Source organism: Chroicocephalus ridibundus, chromosome 15 (genome assembly GCF_963924245.1).
Source record: "Chroicocephalus ridibundus chromosome 15, bChrRid1.1, whole genome shotgun sequence".
Lineage (NCBI taxonomy): Eukaryota > Metazoa > Chordata > Aves > Charadriiformes > Laridae > Chroicocephalus > Chroicocephalus ridibundus.
Window position 1 is genome coordinate 5,846,176 of NC_086298.1, and position 16,508 is coordinate 5,862,683.

At 48.1% G+C, this 16,508-nt stretch overlaps 1 protein-coding gene across 1 annotated transcript in view; it reads left to right on the plus strand.

The window, feature by feature from the left end:
• The first annotated feature begins 284 nt into the window (after window positions 1-284).
• Window positions 285-16,508, plus strand: part of LOC134523806 (collagen alpha-1(XXVII) chain-like) — a 163,093-nt gene continuing 146,869 nt past the window's right edge. The window contains exons 1-3 of the mRNA XM_063353197.1: window positions 285-826; window positions 10,027-10,097; window positions 14,943-16,384. Coding sequence (XP_063209267.1) covers window positions 771-826; window positions 10,027-10,097; window positions 14,943-16,384 — 1,569 coding nt within the window. The 5' untranslated portion in view covers window positions 285-770. The remainder of the gene's footprint in view (window positions 827-10,026; window positions 10,098-14,942; window positions 16,385-16,508) is intronic.

Sequence of the window (16,508 nt, forward strand, 5' to 3'; positions counted from 1 at the left end):
CAGAGGAGAGCGATCTCCATCAGCAGCCTCCCCCCGACCAGGGGCCTGTGCGATTCCTCTGCAGAGCCTGGAAGGGGTCTTTGATTGCTTCTCCGCAGGTCTTCTGGCCGAAAGAGTTTGGTTTTTTAATTATTTATTTACTTTGTATTATTTTTTGTAAGTTCTTCGGTATTACAGAGGAGGGCAGCAGAGAGAGGCAGCAGGGACATCCTTAAATAATTTTCATTTCTCAAAATCTGCCTTTTCCTCTTCTCTCTAAGTCCAGAGGAGAGATCCTTGGGGGGGTGGGAGGCACATCTGCACTGCAAATAAAAATAATAATTACAACCACCAACCAAACCAAAAAAAAAAGTAACAGCTAAGAAAAAAACACTTTAAATCAAGGACTTTGGAAATCAGAGATCACAGAAATTGTACTATTAATAAGGAGGAGGAAAAAAAAAAAAAAAAGAGGCAAGAAATCCAGCGACCATGGGCCAGCCTGGCTTCCTAGCGTGTACTTTCTGTTCTCTCTCCTTTTTCCCAAGGTAATTGCAGTCTGCCGAGAGGGAGTTAAATGGGATTAAAAGATCTGTGTAAGCAAAAGGACCCAGAAGAGAAGGAGGAAGGAGTGAGCCGTCCGGGCCAGGGGGTGTCTTTGACACAGCTGAGCCCCTTAGAGAGGCAGAGAGCTGAGCTCCTGGGAAGGATGTACCCACAAACCGGCCTGTCCCCCTTTTTCTGATGGATTGCCGCAAAAATTGCCCGAAAGAGACAATGCACTAAACGTGATGGAGCCGGAATCAGAGCCGGTCTCCAGACTCAGAGCTACAGCAGCAGGCAGGGGGTGAGTACAAAGTCCGACTTCTCCCGGCGCTGGGGAAGGGCATCCCGGGCGGGGATGGGGGTACCCGGGGAGCCGGGGGATCCCGGGAGGGCTGCGGGAGGGGAGAGCCGGGCCGAGAGGGGAGCTCCGCTCCCGGGTGGCTGGGGATGGGGTGGGGGAAGACATTCCTTCTGCCAGGGGATGATGTGAAAACTCCTGGGCTGGAGAGGAGAATGGGCTGGGAGAGAAGGGAGGCCACGCTGGAGCGGGAGGGTGGGAATGGGGCTGGGGTGAGAGCGGGGGGCTCGGGGCTGGGAAGGGCAGGAGGAGCCCCCCCACACTCCCCCCATTCTCACACAGCGGGAAAAGGAGCTCCCAGCCCGAGAATTGGTCCGGGGGGGGGGTGGGCGCCGATGCTGCACCCACGCGAGAGGCAAGAAAACGGGCAATTCCACCTCCCCGCTCCCCCTCGCACACCTACAGCCGTCCGGGCACGGGCAGGGGGGCAGGTTCCCCAGCCCCGCCTGGGTCCGGGAGGGGGGAAATGCCTTTCCCTGTCCCCGTCCCGCGGGGCCGTGGGGACACCGGTACCTGGAGATCGCCGCCGCAGTCCTCCGGGAAGCGGGAGAGCCATGGGAAGGGCTGAGGCACGGCCGGAGGCAGGCGGGTGCCTGGTGGCATGTTCTTCATGTGTTCAACATACACACGCGCGCACAAATACTGCTTTCTATCTCTCTATGTACATATCAAAAAATCACAGCACACACCCTGCCCGTCCTCTTTTTCACACAGCTGGGGCCGGCTTTTACTATTTTCATTGTTAAATTCCGTTGTTGTTGTTATTATTTTCCGGGGGACTAGCAAAGGGTTAATCCCTCTGGTTGCGTTGTCGGATGTAATGATGATTTACCGACACTCCCTTGGAAAGACTGGGATTCTTCTGCCTGGCAGTTTGAAAAAGTTGTGTACAGGATCCCCCTGCTTCTGCCAGGCTGGGCTGTGAGGGGGGGGAGAAGGGGTGGAAAAGGGGGCGAGGGGATTTGGGGGCACCTCCCCTTCACCCCGAGGGTCACCCCGCTCCTGGCAGCCGCCCCCAAGCGCGGCGCTGGAGTCTGGACGTGGATGAATGTGCAGTTTCCTTTGTAGGCTCAGCGCACGCTCTCCCTGCCTGCGTGTGTCTGGGGGGAAAGTTATGTGGAGAGACCCGAACCGCTCCCAGGGGCTGCAACCAGCTCTCCTTGAGAAGCTTTCTCTGTGTTTATATACTCACAAGGGCTGAATTTCAGTGCTTTAGGGTTGGTTGTGGGTTTTTTGGGTTTTGGTTTTTTTTTTTTGCCCAGACGTGGCTGTGGCATGTCTGGAGATGCTGGTAAGTGCAGCGTCTCCCAGTTGCACCTTTTTCATGTTGGGCATGGTCTGGAACAAAATGCCAGCTTGGGACCCTGTGAGGGTGGCTGTCTGTCAAAAATGGAGAAGTTGAAAGGGGAACAGAGAGATAAAGATTTCTTTAAAAGACGGAGAGCAGCCCTGCGTCACAGTGAGGGGAAGGGCCCTGATGCTGGGGAGATACTTGGCACAATGCACAGTCGTTTTGCAGAGCACCAACTTCTGAGCAGGATGGAGAAGTTGACCACAGTCACACTGCAGATGAGGACAGGGAGATCCTGCTCGAGCCCCAGGGCAAGTCAGACCCTGCTGAGGCCCGGGTTAGGAAACAGGGACCCAGGAGAAGGCAGCGTGGCTGCCTGCTCGCCGGAGGTCTATGGCTGTCCTTGTGTCTCAGTGTCCTAAGCTAGCACTGTGCATGGCTGCAGGGGGTTTGAGTGTTGCAGTGACATGGGAAATCTGCCCTTTGGTCTTTTCTGTGGACTCTGAGTATGTGCGCCTTTTGTTCCCAGGATCTCCTCTGGGTTAAATACCTCACCAGCATGCTGCTGATCCGTTCCCTCCTCAGCAGAGGTCGCTTGCTACCCTTCACATTATCTCCAGATGGGCTTTTTGGTGCTGGGTTTTGATTTGCTTGGCAGAGTTGAGTGCTGTGCATCCTACCAGTCCCACAGCTAGATGTTCCTGTTGAGGCCATTAGCCTTGGAGAGGGTCCTCTGAGCCCAGAGCTGGCTTGTGCCTGGACTTGCCAGGCCACCCATGTGCTGCCAAGTCTTCCTCGGGGTGGGTGAGGGTTGTGCTGCCTGAAGGCAGCTCGTAATGGGAACCTTATGGTGTGTTGCCATATGGCACTGGGTGTCCTGCTTGTCCCAGCACTCCTGCAGCATCCTCCAGAGCAGGGCTGGTGGCAGAGAAGCTGCCAGATGTGCAGGAGACCCATGGGTGGGAGTGGGAGGGCTGGCTCACCAGGGAAGGAGAAGTAGTTGCAGAGTGTGCCGGCCTTGTCCTGGCTTGAGCAGCCAAAGCTTGTAAAACCAGAAGAACACAAAGTTTTACAGGCTCTGCAAGCTTAAAATGCCCTTCTTCATCATTTCTGTTGATGTGTTTTTAGTGAGCACAGGCTCACTAAACCACAGAAGAAGGTTTTGCATTCAGCTGTGCATTGAGTTTGTGTCCAGATAGTAGCACTTGTGGTGTTCACCTGTGGTTGTGCCACCTTGGCCCCTTCCAGCCCCAGTGCCGCGTGCTGGCCATGGAGGAGGCTTGTCTGATGCTCCTGGAGGCCTCTGATGGGTGCCTGCTTGTCGTTACAGCCCTGAGTTGTTGACGTAACGCTGCTCTGGGGCTGCCTGGCCCATGTGCTGAATGAGAAAGCTCATGCATGGTGGCGCAGCACCAAGATGGGTCAGCCTCTAGGAAGGGCTGGAGGAAGGCATGGCTCCTGTTTTAAGAGGAAAAGACCATTGTGTGCAAGCTGGGCAGGTGATCTGGGGACAAATTATGGTACTGCCAGGCAAATTCAGCAATGGGAGCAACAGGCAGGCAAATGGTGCGTGTGTGCTGGGTGCCTTGGGGTAGAGAGGAGGCAATTATCCAGCCTCTTGGAGCTGTGTCCCAGGAGGGAAGAGCAGCATCACAGCCTGAGGTCCAGCAGCTTACAAACTGAGGTCCAGTCTCTGGGTTCCTCCTCTCCTGCTGCCTCGATGTGCCACTCTGAGCAGGTACTTTTAAGAAAGCTCCAGCTTCATCCCCTTTCTGCAATGGGTTGAGGGGATAAAATCTTCCCTGCTTGAACACAGTGTTTATGGAGGTTACATTACTGACCAAGCATTGCCCAGGTCTTGTGGTGAAGGGATTGTAGGAAATCTCTGACCAGAGACACACGCAGAGAACGTGGGTTTTTTCCCCTCTCTCTTTCATTGCCAATTTGTTGGGGGCATAAGTAGAAATGATCGACACTTACTGAAGCGCAAATGGAAACAATGGGGAATTCTATACGGCTCTGCCAAACCCCATTCACAAAATGAAGGAATGCAAGGGCGTTTGTTGGAAGGACAAAAAAGGAGTTAGATGACAGATCACGCTTAGCACTTCTGTTTGTCGAGGGCTCCAGTTACTAACTGAGAACACAAAGGCCAGGGCCAGTAGTGAGTGTTGTCGCTTCACACAGCAGCAAAGTCAATAACTCAGACACACAGGGCTGGTGAGCAAAGAGGAGACCAAGCAACGGGTTGTCAGGAAAGATCCCCCATTGTAGGAAGTTGCTGGGAGGTATCTGGGAGGGTGTCTGAGTCATCACAGCCGCATCCATCGTCTTGCACCTAGCAAGTGAGGAAGCAGGCTGTCACCAGCAAGAGCTCAGCAGATATCAGCATAAACCCTTGAAAGAACAAGGTGCGAGGTGTCTGCAGGAGGGAGGCTTGGCCATGCTGGTGCTTCATCTCCACCTTTTGTGTACTGCAGATCTGCATTTCCCTCCCAGAGAAAATGTAAGAGGAGCTATAGGTGCTGGGGGAGCAAATACCAGGCCTTTACGCATCCAGACCCTCATGTGCCTGGCTGATATGCAGGCTTTTAGAAGAGCAAAGCTTCTTTGCAGTTATTGAGACCTACTGCTGTACCATTACCAGGAGCTGAGCTCCATCCCTTTTGTGAAGACGATTCCTCCCTTTCATCAGGGCCCCGCCGGTCGCCCTTACACTACCAGGGGCCTCCTCCAAAGGAAGCAGCAGCTTTTCCTGGGCCACAGTTGCCAAAACCCTGAGATAAGCCTCTAGAGGCACAGCATTAAGGGCATTTTCATCCTGAATTAAGATTAGATTTGGCAGAAATGGCGCCGGAATCCCCTGGGAATTTCTGGGTTTGCGCACACGTTCCAAACTCTGAGGCAGGGTGGAGCATCTGAGACATTCCTGTTCAGGATCACCCCGAGGATGGGCTGGAGTCTGACCTAGAGAGTTTCCCATCCATTTGGGCTATTGGAGTCTCCAGTAATAATGGTGGGACAATCTTTGAAGCCCTTTGCTTTGTACCCTGCTCAGAGTGCTGTTAAAGCTCCGGCAGTCCCCCTGACGTCCCACTGCTTCATCCTTTCCTCTTATGGCTGCACGTACAATGAATTTTTAGGTGTCATCTGAAAATCTGTTTTGATGAATGTCTGCCCAGAAGCAGTGGGTTGGATTCTGGACATTTTGTGTACTTGGATTATATTTTGGGTAGCTTTTTTAAACATTATAAACTTGGAGGGGTACTGAATTTCATTCTTCCCCATTTAATATTGACGGTTTCTAGATAACTCTTAGATTTCTCAGTATTTTTAAATGGCCATGGGAATGTAGCTATCTGGGCCATGTCTGCTTTCTTTTTTTTTCTTAAAAATGTAGACGCTGATTGGAGATGAAAAATTAATATCATTTCAGTCATCTCAGAAACTCTCCCCTTAGCATGCTGGGTTTTACAACAGTGCCTGCGGATACCAGACAAAACCTTTGGCTGGAGGTGTCAATGGCTGGTTTGTGCTACAGAAAAGGTCCAGCTAAGGGCTGTGCAGGGACATCTGCATAATGATACGTTCCCATTGCACTCCCCAGAAACTGAGGGTGAGAGGGGAAATACCATAATTTCCAGAAGCCTAGGAAAAGAGAGCAGAAGTCTGCTGTGCAAAGGATGATACTAGTACAAAATAAGATTTCTATCCCAAAAAGCTGGGAGCGCAGTTGATGCCATGGTGGAATTTAAAGCCTCAGTATGTAGCTTGTGATTTTTGTTTCCTCTTGACTGTCGAAACTGCTTGGGAGTCTTATAAAGTATCACCTCCTGTTATGTGCAAAAGATCTTAAGCAACATAGACATTTTCTCCTTTTATTGTCTGATCTACAGCTAGAAATGTAGATTTGCCCTTCTTGCAAAGCAATTTTCAGCATCCAGCTGGCTTTCTGGTCTTTTGGACAGAAAAAAAAATGCACCTGAATAGAAGAGAGTGGGGAGGAATCGTTTTTCCACCCTGCAAGAATGTTTGCAATTTCAAAGACATTTCCCCACTGTAAATGTTGGAGAAAAAAAAATATTAAATGCTGCTTTGGGCCCTTGTAAAATTTTTTTCAGCTTCGAGCCATCATCTAAGCAAACAAGATGTCAAAACCATTTGGACCTTTTTTGTTTTTTTAAGGCAGGGGCAAAACTTTTAATTCAGAAATGCTGAAATTGTTCCAACCAATTTCAGAAAATGTGAAGTGAAGAATTAGCTGATCACAGCTATTTTACAGATTGCTTCAGCTTTGTCAAACTGGGGTTTTTTTATTGATAATTCCTGACCAAGCCTACCCTAGAGGCCGTTGTCGTAGTATTGTCTTTAGTTCAGTGGAGTGCTTTATTCCTCTGTTACAGAAGCCAGTGGGTGTCAGGTGAGAACTGATATATGCGACAGGGTTTTCCCTTCACTTTTCCTCTTGAGGTTGCCACTCTGAACATGACTTTACTGGGGCTGTCGCAGCATGAGCTACCTGGAGAGGTGACAACTCTTCTCCTCTAGCCCTTGAGCCACAACTCGCTCCTCTCAGCAGTCTGATCTTTCAACGCTCAGTAAGAAGATGGCAAGTGAGTCAGGAAGCTGAAAACCCAGGGCACAGCTTGGCAAATATATGCTAATTAGCAGTTGTGATTTCATCAGGTCTCCAGATTGGTGCTTACCACCATGTGCAGGGACCTCCTGCCTGTCCTGAAGCCCCAGCAGAAGTGGTGCTCTAGACCTTCTGGTTGCTTTTTGTAGGAACTCCTCAGGATGTTTAGTTTGGGCTGCTACCTGTGTCCATGTGGTCCTCGCTGGGAAGATGCTAAAATCCCCACCAAGGCTGAGAAGTGTCATTGCTGGTCTCTACTTCTCTGTCCCTCTCTGTTGTTTCTTGCCTTGCACTTTTAATGCTGGTTAGTTCCCATGGACTGATTGCAAGAACTCACAAAAGCAGTGAAGCAAAATTAAGCTGTAGTCAGTAGCTTCAGTTTGCTATAAAAGGGAGCTTGCACTGGAAAACTTTTAGGGTTCACATGAGCTTACATCATAGATGTTTGGGGGCACTTCTTCACCTAGTGACTATAGAGTGGGATCCTCTTTCTAGTATTCACAGAGGCCATGCAATAAAAGAAATAAGTGCCTTTACTGGGTGCCTCTTGATAGAGCCTCTGTGGAAATCACTGGCTGTGGGAAGAAGCCGAGATAAAAGCAAGGTGGGTTTGATAGCTCTATATAAGGAAAAATCTTCCTTTACTATTGCTACTCAAGCTGCTTATGCAATCCTGTCACTGCACAGTTGTAACGGAAAAAGAGCCGGCATTATAAAATCCTGCAATAATTAACAGCCCCATTAGTCACAGCTCTGCCATTTGGAAGTTGCTTTTGCTTTTTCCATTAAGTTGGTAAATTTTGCCAAAGTGTTTTTCTTCAGTGTTTTGGCACCAGCCCCGCTCTCAACTCTTACAGTATTGGCTGTGCAAGGGGTCCAGGAGCAGGGCTGAGGCCAGCTGGATCCCACGCTGCGCATTCGTCTCCTTTATAGCCCCGTCAGTGTCACTGGAATGAAATTACGTGCTGGACTTTCCCCTAAGGCTTGTTCCCCCTCACTGTGTTGGTCAACGGGGATTTTGGAAGCAAATTTGGGTTGTGAAGGTACCCCTTCAAGAAAGACCTGGACTTCAGTTAGGTGTGTTGTGTGCACTAGTGTTTGTACACAGCTCTGCAAACCCGATCCTCAGCAGAGAAAAGGTGTTCTTAACGCTTGGGAATCCTGCTGTCCTTGGAGTTCGTGTCATGTTGGTCACCTCCTTCTCCTCACTTTCCCATGCTCTCATCGAGCAGCTACTGATACCCAGTGAGGTCTTTGCTCAATGCGCATGTGGAATTGTGTCCATGTCTTAAAACTCCATTGTTCCTTTGGAGGTGAGCACAGAAACACAGGTCTTTCTGTGAGAAGGATTTTAGCCTCTTTTAAGTCATAAAAAGACTTCTGCTAGTGGTGGCCATGAAGAATCATCCTGTTCTGCTTCCTTTCCTACCTCTCCTGAATGAACTGCGACAACAGCTTTACTTGTGCTCAGCCCTGTCTTCAGCCCAAGAGCTGTGTCCCATGGGATGAAGTGGGCAAAAAACAACCGCATCTCCCTAGCTGGAGGTCTCTTGAGCATAGTGAGGGTTTCCTGGTTAGCATATAGGACATGGCAAAAGAATACCGTGATTTGGCTCTTCCAAGCTGTTGTTCCTTCACACATAAACTAAAGCAGCCCCAAAGCTCCTGAAATGTGTAGCCCAGTGTCGAGGTGATGGAAACAGCAAAGAATGATGTGGTCCATCCCATTTGTTTCCCAGCTGATGCGGGGCTGTTCCAGTATTTTGTCCCTTCAAGCCTTAAAATATTAGTTAGTGGCTGGATTCCTGCATGGATTTTTACATTCAAGGCCAGGTTTCCCCACTGATGTGTAAATCACTGTGGCGTCATTTTAGCTGTGGGAAAGGGTCTCCTGTGCTGGGTGAGGATCTGGCCTAGGGTAATAATACATTGCCTTAGAGGACGCTTTTGTGTGCGAAAGCTGAGACTTGATGGCAGGAGAAGAGTGGCCTCTAATCCCATTTGATAAATGATTTTTCTGTGCCAGATCTGAAGAGAGGGCCAAGCTGCACTTTGGCATTGCTTTGCATATCCCAGCATTTGCACTGGCTTGGCTGAAATGAAGAACAACCTGTGGATGTCCCACACCACTTTCTTCTGGCTGAGGACTTTCTGCAGCATACATTTTTGTCTCCATTCCTCCAGCAGCCCTTGCTGATCAAGCTGTTAAATACCATTGCTAGAAGATGAGGGAATTCAATCTTCAAACTTTCCACTGACAGTTTTAAGTGAGCTTAACCAAGGAGTTTCCTATGTTCATTATTTGGCTGCAAATCAAGGAAGTTGGAGGGGAAAGGGGGGGCTTCAGCTACCTTTCTGGTAAAAGTTTTCCTCTCTGCTGGCACTTCAAGGCTTGGTTTTGCTAACTGAAAAGTTTGTCCAGTTTTCTCTCAGGCCTGAAAGGGTCTGCGAGAACACCCTTGTGCTCAACACGAACACCCAAACACAAGAAGTGCTTGGAAGTCTGCAGCTCCCACACTTTCTCATTAGCTTGGTACAGCAGGAAATTTTAGAAAGTCATTAATGGCAACAGCATAGGGTGCTGAGCGGTTAGAAGCTACCCCCCATCTTTGCATCTGGATGTAAAAAGAAGAATAGATCCATGCAGGATTTTGTATATTCAGAACATTTTTAAGCATGTAGTAAAGCAATAGGACTCCAAATTTGTTTGCTAAGATGCAGGTGACATATCACTGTATGTCAACCCATTTTCTACCCGTGTCCTCACAGACATGCACATGCACTCCTGCCATGTCTTCTGACCTTCCAATTTTGATTATTTCTCCATCCTCTTGCGTTTCTGATGCTCTGTCCTAGACAGGATGAGTGCCAAAGAGTAGCAGTAGCCAAGGGATGCTGACCTGCCACTGATGACCCTGCATCTCGAAACACTGCTCTGGTTCTTGTTCAAGGCTTGATCAACAGCCCTTAAGACCAGTGGGAAAACCTCCCACTGAATTCAGTGGGCCTTAGATGACTAAAGAAGCAAAATGAAATCTCAGTCAGAAGCAAGCGCTGTTCTGGTGAGCACCCGTTGTCCATTTCTTGGAGACACGTGGACCCTGCCATTGACTTTGCTAGACTTGTGATCAAGGAGAAGATCCTTAATGGGGGGAGTGGTTTTTTATTACTGATGTTGTAGAAACTCATCATTTTTTCTTCTTTTTCCAATTTTAGGGGATTCTGCTTTCTCTGGACTTTGTTATGTTTTACCTGGTTCCTGGGATTCACACAGGGAAATTCTGAAGGTAAATTGCACTTCTTTTTTTTTTTCTCCTCTTTCAAACAAAGTTAAAACCAAGTGCCTTCATATCAGCTTAGGACCATTATTTAATAATGTCCGAGCCTAATGCACAGAATTAAATGCATTTATTCCTGATCATTGTGGTACTGCTGATATAGATGACGCAGTTAACAGCTGGCAAAAGAACCATTTTTTAACAGGTGATTACATGCCCCATAGGACTTTCAGAAGTGCCTGTCTGGCTGGTGGAACTAGCGGGAATGAAGCACTTTGTGTCTAAAATGTCACTGGCATCTACCTGCACTTGTGAGGACTGAACTGCTTTTCGAAATTGCCGCTTGAGGCTGGGGCATTAAGGAATTAAGCGTCTCTGGCAGATGGGTTTTTTCCTTGACTTGAATGCAACCCAGTCGTGCCTCTGCAGGCACGTAGGATGCTGTGCATACAGAAATGATGCGAGTTCTGAAAGTAAAAGCAAATTTAAGGAAGAAAAATCCTACAGAGGTGGCTGATAGTAGAATGACGGTGTCTGGCTCGGTCCCTGTGCTGTAGGGGAAGTATTCTATAGGGGAGTATTCTGTGGGGAGGATCATACACCTTCACCCCTTCTACAGGCATCTCCTCCCCCATGCTGCTGGGGACAGGGCAAAAGGTTGGGATACAATAATCAGTGCCTCCACGAGAGGAGATAGAAAGCTTCAGAGTCAACAGAAATGAAAATAACTTCATCTTTTACAGTTGATAGTGGGAGCTGAGCATCTCTGCAACATCTGTTTGTAAAGGAGCCGTCTCCTCTTAAAATAGCAACACCTTTTCCACATGGAAGCTTTACACGGGTATATGCTGGAACTGAACAGCTTCCTCTGCAATCAGTAGACAACAATAAGTGGACTAGCAGGCTCCAGGGCTCTCCTCTTAGTCTCCAAAACATGAAGAAAAAATAGAAAGTTGGTCAATGCTCAGCTGTAAGCCAACTCATGAAGCACTTTTTACAGGGGGAAAAAAAAAATACACCCCTGCCATCAGCAATTTTCAAAAATGTAATATTTTCCAAATTCTGCTTCAATGCAGAAGAGGTGAACATCTGGCTGAATTACTTAGTCAAGCAGTTTTCAGAGCAAGTTTTATGTCAGCTCATAAAGAGGCAGAACAAATACTGTGTCTTGGCGTCTCTTTTTTTCAAGTAGATTTTAATATGCCATTTAGTTTCATCTCTATCCATCTTTTTACTCCCATGGTGATTACGGGATGGTGCCGTGTCTTTTGATTGTTACCATCAATCTAAAGGAAACTCTTTCACTTTGCTCTTCCTGCATTACCTAAGTGTGGTAGATAACTTCCCTTTGAGATCCTTTCTCTGTGATAAAGGAATTTAAAAAAATCTTGCTTGCTTTCCCCACAATTGGACATGGGCTGCTCTTTTGAATACCAGAAAGTAAAAACTTCCAAGAAAGCAAAGACTGTAAGGAAACATTGGTGACCTGAGACTGTATTATCACTCGGGATTTTCAAACACGAGATTTATAAAAGCAAATAAGAGCTTGTTCATAGATTCTGTGCGAGGATGAAATTAAGACAATGCCGTGGGCTTTTGAAAACACTGCAGTTATTACTATGAGGCTTAGTGGTCTTCCTGCACTCTGGAAAATCAAGGAACGCAGAGGATGATTTTTCCATAACTGTTAAAAATCCAAAAGACCATGAGGTTAGTGAGTTCATCTGATGTGCACTGACTAAGGGTCTGGGCAGTAACTTTTGGAAATGTAGTGTTTATTCAACCCAAATTTAGCTGTGGACATCCCATCTCAGCTGCTGGAATCTAGCAAGCTGCAAGTTATTTCTCTCCTGGCTTTGGCTTCTTTTTCTTATAAAGCTTTTTTGCATGGGGAGAGCGGGAAGGGAAGAAAGAGATGGGAAGGAGAGCAATAAAACATTTTATCCCCTCTTTGAGGTGACCATGTGATTGTTCAGGAATTCTCTGTGCATCTCACCTCATGTACAGAGCCTGCTAGAAGTTTTTCCCAGTTGCTCAAATGTTGTTACAGGAATGTTGCAACTAGCTTCAAGGCACCTGGGAGCAGGCAGCTCTAAGTGAAGCGTTTTTTAAATAATGTGTTTTGATGGAAAAATCTACAGAGGAAAAAATTTGAAGGGGAAAAAATGCTTTGCTAAACTTGGAGCTACTTAAGGGAAGACAAAATTACCTTGCATTTTACGTTAGTTGATGACATCCCGTCATCCCAGGGGATGTGCCCCACCAGCCCAGGGCAGTCGGCATGGGATGGAGAGGCAGCCAGGCTGGGTGCACAGGAGTCCTGAGCTGTGTGCCTGGACCTGGTGCTGGAAAATCCACATACGTGTCCTGCATGAGGTCTGTTTTAATCAGGTTTTGCGTAGGCATCTAGAATTTGGCTCTACCTTAGTGGGTTTTGAGGGAAAGGAGTGGTTGGGTTGTGCTTTTTTTTCCTTTTTCTTAAGCACTGTTAGGTGCAGTTGCTAACAAGGCAGTTGGACTGGTCTTGCAAACAGCAGCGGCGTCCTCTGAGCAGGGAAACATCCTTACGTCTTTGCAGAGCAGCCACCAAATGAATAGCTGTGTAAGGCATCTCTGCCCTAGTAGAGACACACCACTGCCTGTCTCTGGGAGAGAACCTAAAAATACACGTAGAAATTGGAAGCTGGAGTCTAGCTCCTAATTTAAGTAGTAAATTTATTTTCTTAGGGCTAAATCCTCATGCCTTTGAAGTCTGTGGCAAGGGTCCCGCTTGACTTCGCGAGAGCCGGGTTTTGGCCTTTACTATTTCATGGGCTCTGGAGATTATCCAGCATGAAGATACTGCTGCGATTCCTCTACTCAGTGCAGAGAGAGGAAGGCCCTACCTTTGCTCTGCTGAGGGTCAGCCCCGTTGGGCAATATGGCAGAAAAATAGTGGGGGACCAAGGCTTTCCTAGTATGGGAGAAGTAGTATTATTAACACTTGCGCATGCTGTGCAGTAAATTATCCCCTTTGCATAGAGTGGGAAAATTTCCATTCCTTGTCACATCTGACGCATCTTCTCCAGGGTAGACTCCGCTAGAAAATGAGCCAAGCTGCCTTAAAAGAGGGAGGTGGGAATAAAGCTGAGCTCAGACAAAGTAAATATTGATTGACTTGTTCTTACATACAAAAATGGCCAAGGTTTTTGCCAAAGTCAAGGAACAGAGTTTTTCTCGTTATCCTCCTCCCTTCCTGGCCAGTAACATTACAGCCCTCAGACTGGCTCGAGTCTACAACCTTTCTGGCCAACACTGAGGATCTCTTTTAAGTGCCAGTTCTCCAAATATTGGTATTGTGTGGAATATTTGATAGTTAAGGGTCAAAGTGGCCAAATTCCAAGGCCCCTTTAGAAAAGGAGCTTGTTTTTTATTTTGGACAACCTTTGATTTACTTCCCCTTTTAATCTAGGAAAGCTGCGATCCCATGATGTTAGCTGACGTGCAGCCATGATTGGCACGGCTGCATTTGCAATTGTAAATTCTTACCTTGCGAGATCAGCCTTTGGCTTATACAGCCCAGGCTAGCTTCCCCAAAGAGCGCTTAAATACACGAGAGTTAGCTGGTCATCGAGTAACAGGGATTGCATCTGGGCAGGGAAAAGGGAAGGAAATACAGTTATCCCGGCTCATTTTCAGCAGCAGTAGTGTCCCGGTAATCGTTATAGCCTTACCTTTATTTGTCTATGTCATGTAGTTAACATCTTTTATTAGCCCTAATGTTTGGTCTGGAAAAAAGGAATGAAGTTTTGGGGCACACGAGCCTCTTTTTCAGGTCTAGGCACATTCACCTTTGCAGCTCTTCTCGCGTAGACCTCAGCATCTTCCCCAGTTAAGTAGTTCAGCTGAGACTGCCGCCAGCTGGCTCCAGTTTGTGTTGCTCTCGCCTGCTAATCTGCCTTGGACTCCGAGCGGTGTGTGACTCCCGTTAGACCTTGGGGCCAGAAACCAGAGGATTCTGTTTGTCTGTCCGTTGCAGGCTTCTCCCAGAGTCAGTGGATAAAGATAGGTGCCTCCAGACAGCAATCCCTCTTGAACAAGGCACCCAGCTCCAGGGTGACAAATGCTGGAGGCGAGTCCTACCTGTGTTGCTCAGTGGCAGCCACAACAAGTTTCTCGGCTCTTGACAAACCAAATCTGGTTCCTCCAACTTATTAAAATAATTTAAGGCTGGAAGATGATCTGCTGGGAAAAAAGTACTGAAGTTGAGAACCTTAAGCGGTTCAGTAAAATCTAGGTGCAATTTTTTTCATGCTGGAGGCACCTTTGCTTCCCTAAACTCTCCAGAGTCTCAAAGATCAAAAGCTGCTTCTTACTAATTTGGAGAGAGACAGATACAAGACTTTTGCTCCCTTTGAAAGTTCTCTTCCTTGCCTTCTGGGGATATAAAATTTTGCAATCCCAGCTCAGTCTGTTGTTCAAATTCCTTTCCAGCTGTGTGGTCAGTACTCAGAATTAAATCCCAGTGAAGTGGACTATTGGTGCTCAGTGGGAAATTTCCTTGTAGTGAGGTCAGCTCCCTCCAGAACATCTGGAGCTGGTCCGTGGTGGGACAGAATAGCTAGCCAGATGCACCATGGAGCTGATGCATTTTGGCAATTGCTGGTGACCAAGTTGAGCATGCTCTTGCTCCTCACACTATGTGCAGAAGAGCTATGTGCTCTCCATTCTGATTATTTGAACATACGTGTGTGAGAGGATGGTTGGGGTTTCCTGTAACCTTTTGCCCTTTTTCATGGACTGACTTGACTCCCCACACCCATCCAGCCCTTGGGTTGCCTGACGCCTCACACTTTCTTTGTGTTCTCCTTTCAGATGTGGATGTTCTTCAAAGATTGGGCCTGTCAGGGAGAAGGCCATCGAGCGGATGGTCCTCATCGCGTACAGTTCCTCAAGGGGTCATTCCTTTCAAATCAGGGGTCATCTTCACTCAGCGAGCACGTGTCGAAGCACCGGTCGGCACCATCCTCCCCGCAGGCTCCAGCACTGACCTGCTCCTAGTGCTGAGCCTCTGCTCCCACCGCATCAACAATGCCTTTCTCTTTGCTGTCAAGAGCAAAAAGAAAAAACTGCAGCTGGGGGTCCAGTTTGTGCCTGGGAAGATCATAGTGTATGTGGGCCACAAGCGCTCTGTATATTTTGATTACAATGTCCATGATGGCCAGTGGCACAATATGGCCATCGATATCCGTGGCCAGACAGTCACTTTATTTACTTCTTGTGGGAAGCGCAGAGTACATGCGGATTTGCATTTTAAAAAGGACGAGGCATTGGATCCACATGGATCTTTCCTCTTTGGGAAGATGAACCAGCACTCCGTGCAGTTTGAAGGAGCCATCTGCCAGTTTGATATTTATCCTTCCGCCAAGGCAGCTCATCATTACTGTAAATACCTGAAAAAACAGTGCAGGCAAGCAGATACCTACCGGCCAAACCTGCCTCCCCTCATCCCCCTCCTGCCCAGGGATCCCAGTGCCTCCCCAAGTACCCCACAACATATGGAGCCCTTGCTGCAGGGTCTGAAAAACCTGACCACTGCTGCCCCAGCCTTGGAGTTTGGCAGGGTCACTGCACCCCTCAAGACCCGGGGTTCAGGTGTAACAACCGTCTCATTGGTATCATCCCCACCATCGCTGCCAAGACTGACAACCAAAGCCACAAAGGTCACAGTGGCCCCATCTCCTGTTCCATCAAGTACTGAAACACAGCCACCCACCCGTTCTCTCCCTCGGGGGATGGTGACAACCCTCAGGGTGTCTTGGCCCACTCCCACTACACGTGTGGAGAAAAATCCCCTTCCCACTGCCAAAAAGGCCTCACCAACAAGCCAGAGCCCTGCCACAGCCAGCAGGAAGGAGTCCAAGCAAGAGACCAAAAAGAGGTTCAACCAAAAACTGACTATTGAGCCCTCCAAAGCACCCAGTACTGTAAAGCCAATGAGGAGGATGACTGATAATACAACCAGCAATGTTCACCTTGTCACCCTAAAGCAAACCCCACGGAACCCAAGCAATGGGCCTGTTCCAAAGAAGCACGTGCCGTCCCTCACCAGGAAAGTGGATCCCAGTAATGTCCCTCTGGTGTACACCAAACCGCCCCTGGGGTCTGCCCGTCCCGTCTCCAGAGCCAGGGCGCAGGCCTTCAACCTCACAACCCCAGCTGCGACTGATGGCTATCAAATTTTTGATCCCCTCGGACCCACTCCGTTTCCATTTTTACTGGGATATCCAGGCATGAAAGGAGAGAGAGGACCTCAGGTAAGTTGAAGCTCTTAATGCTAATTATTCCCAGTCACAGCTCAGCTAACCAGTTGGCAGACCATAATCTACAAGCATTTTTATAAAGCTTAGTGGAGTGTGACAACTTGAAATAGCAGCCAAG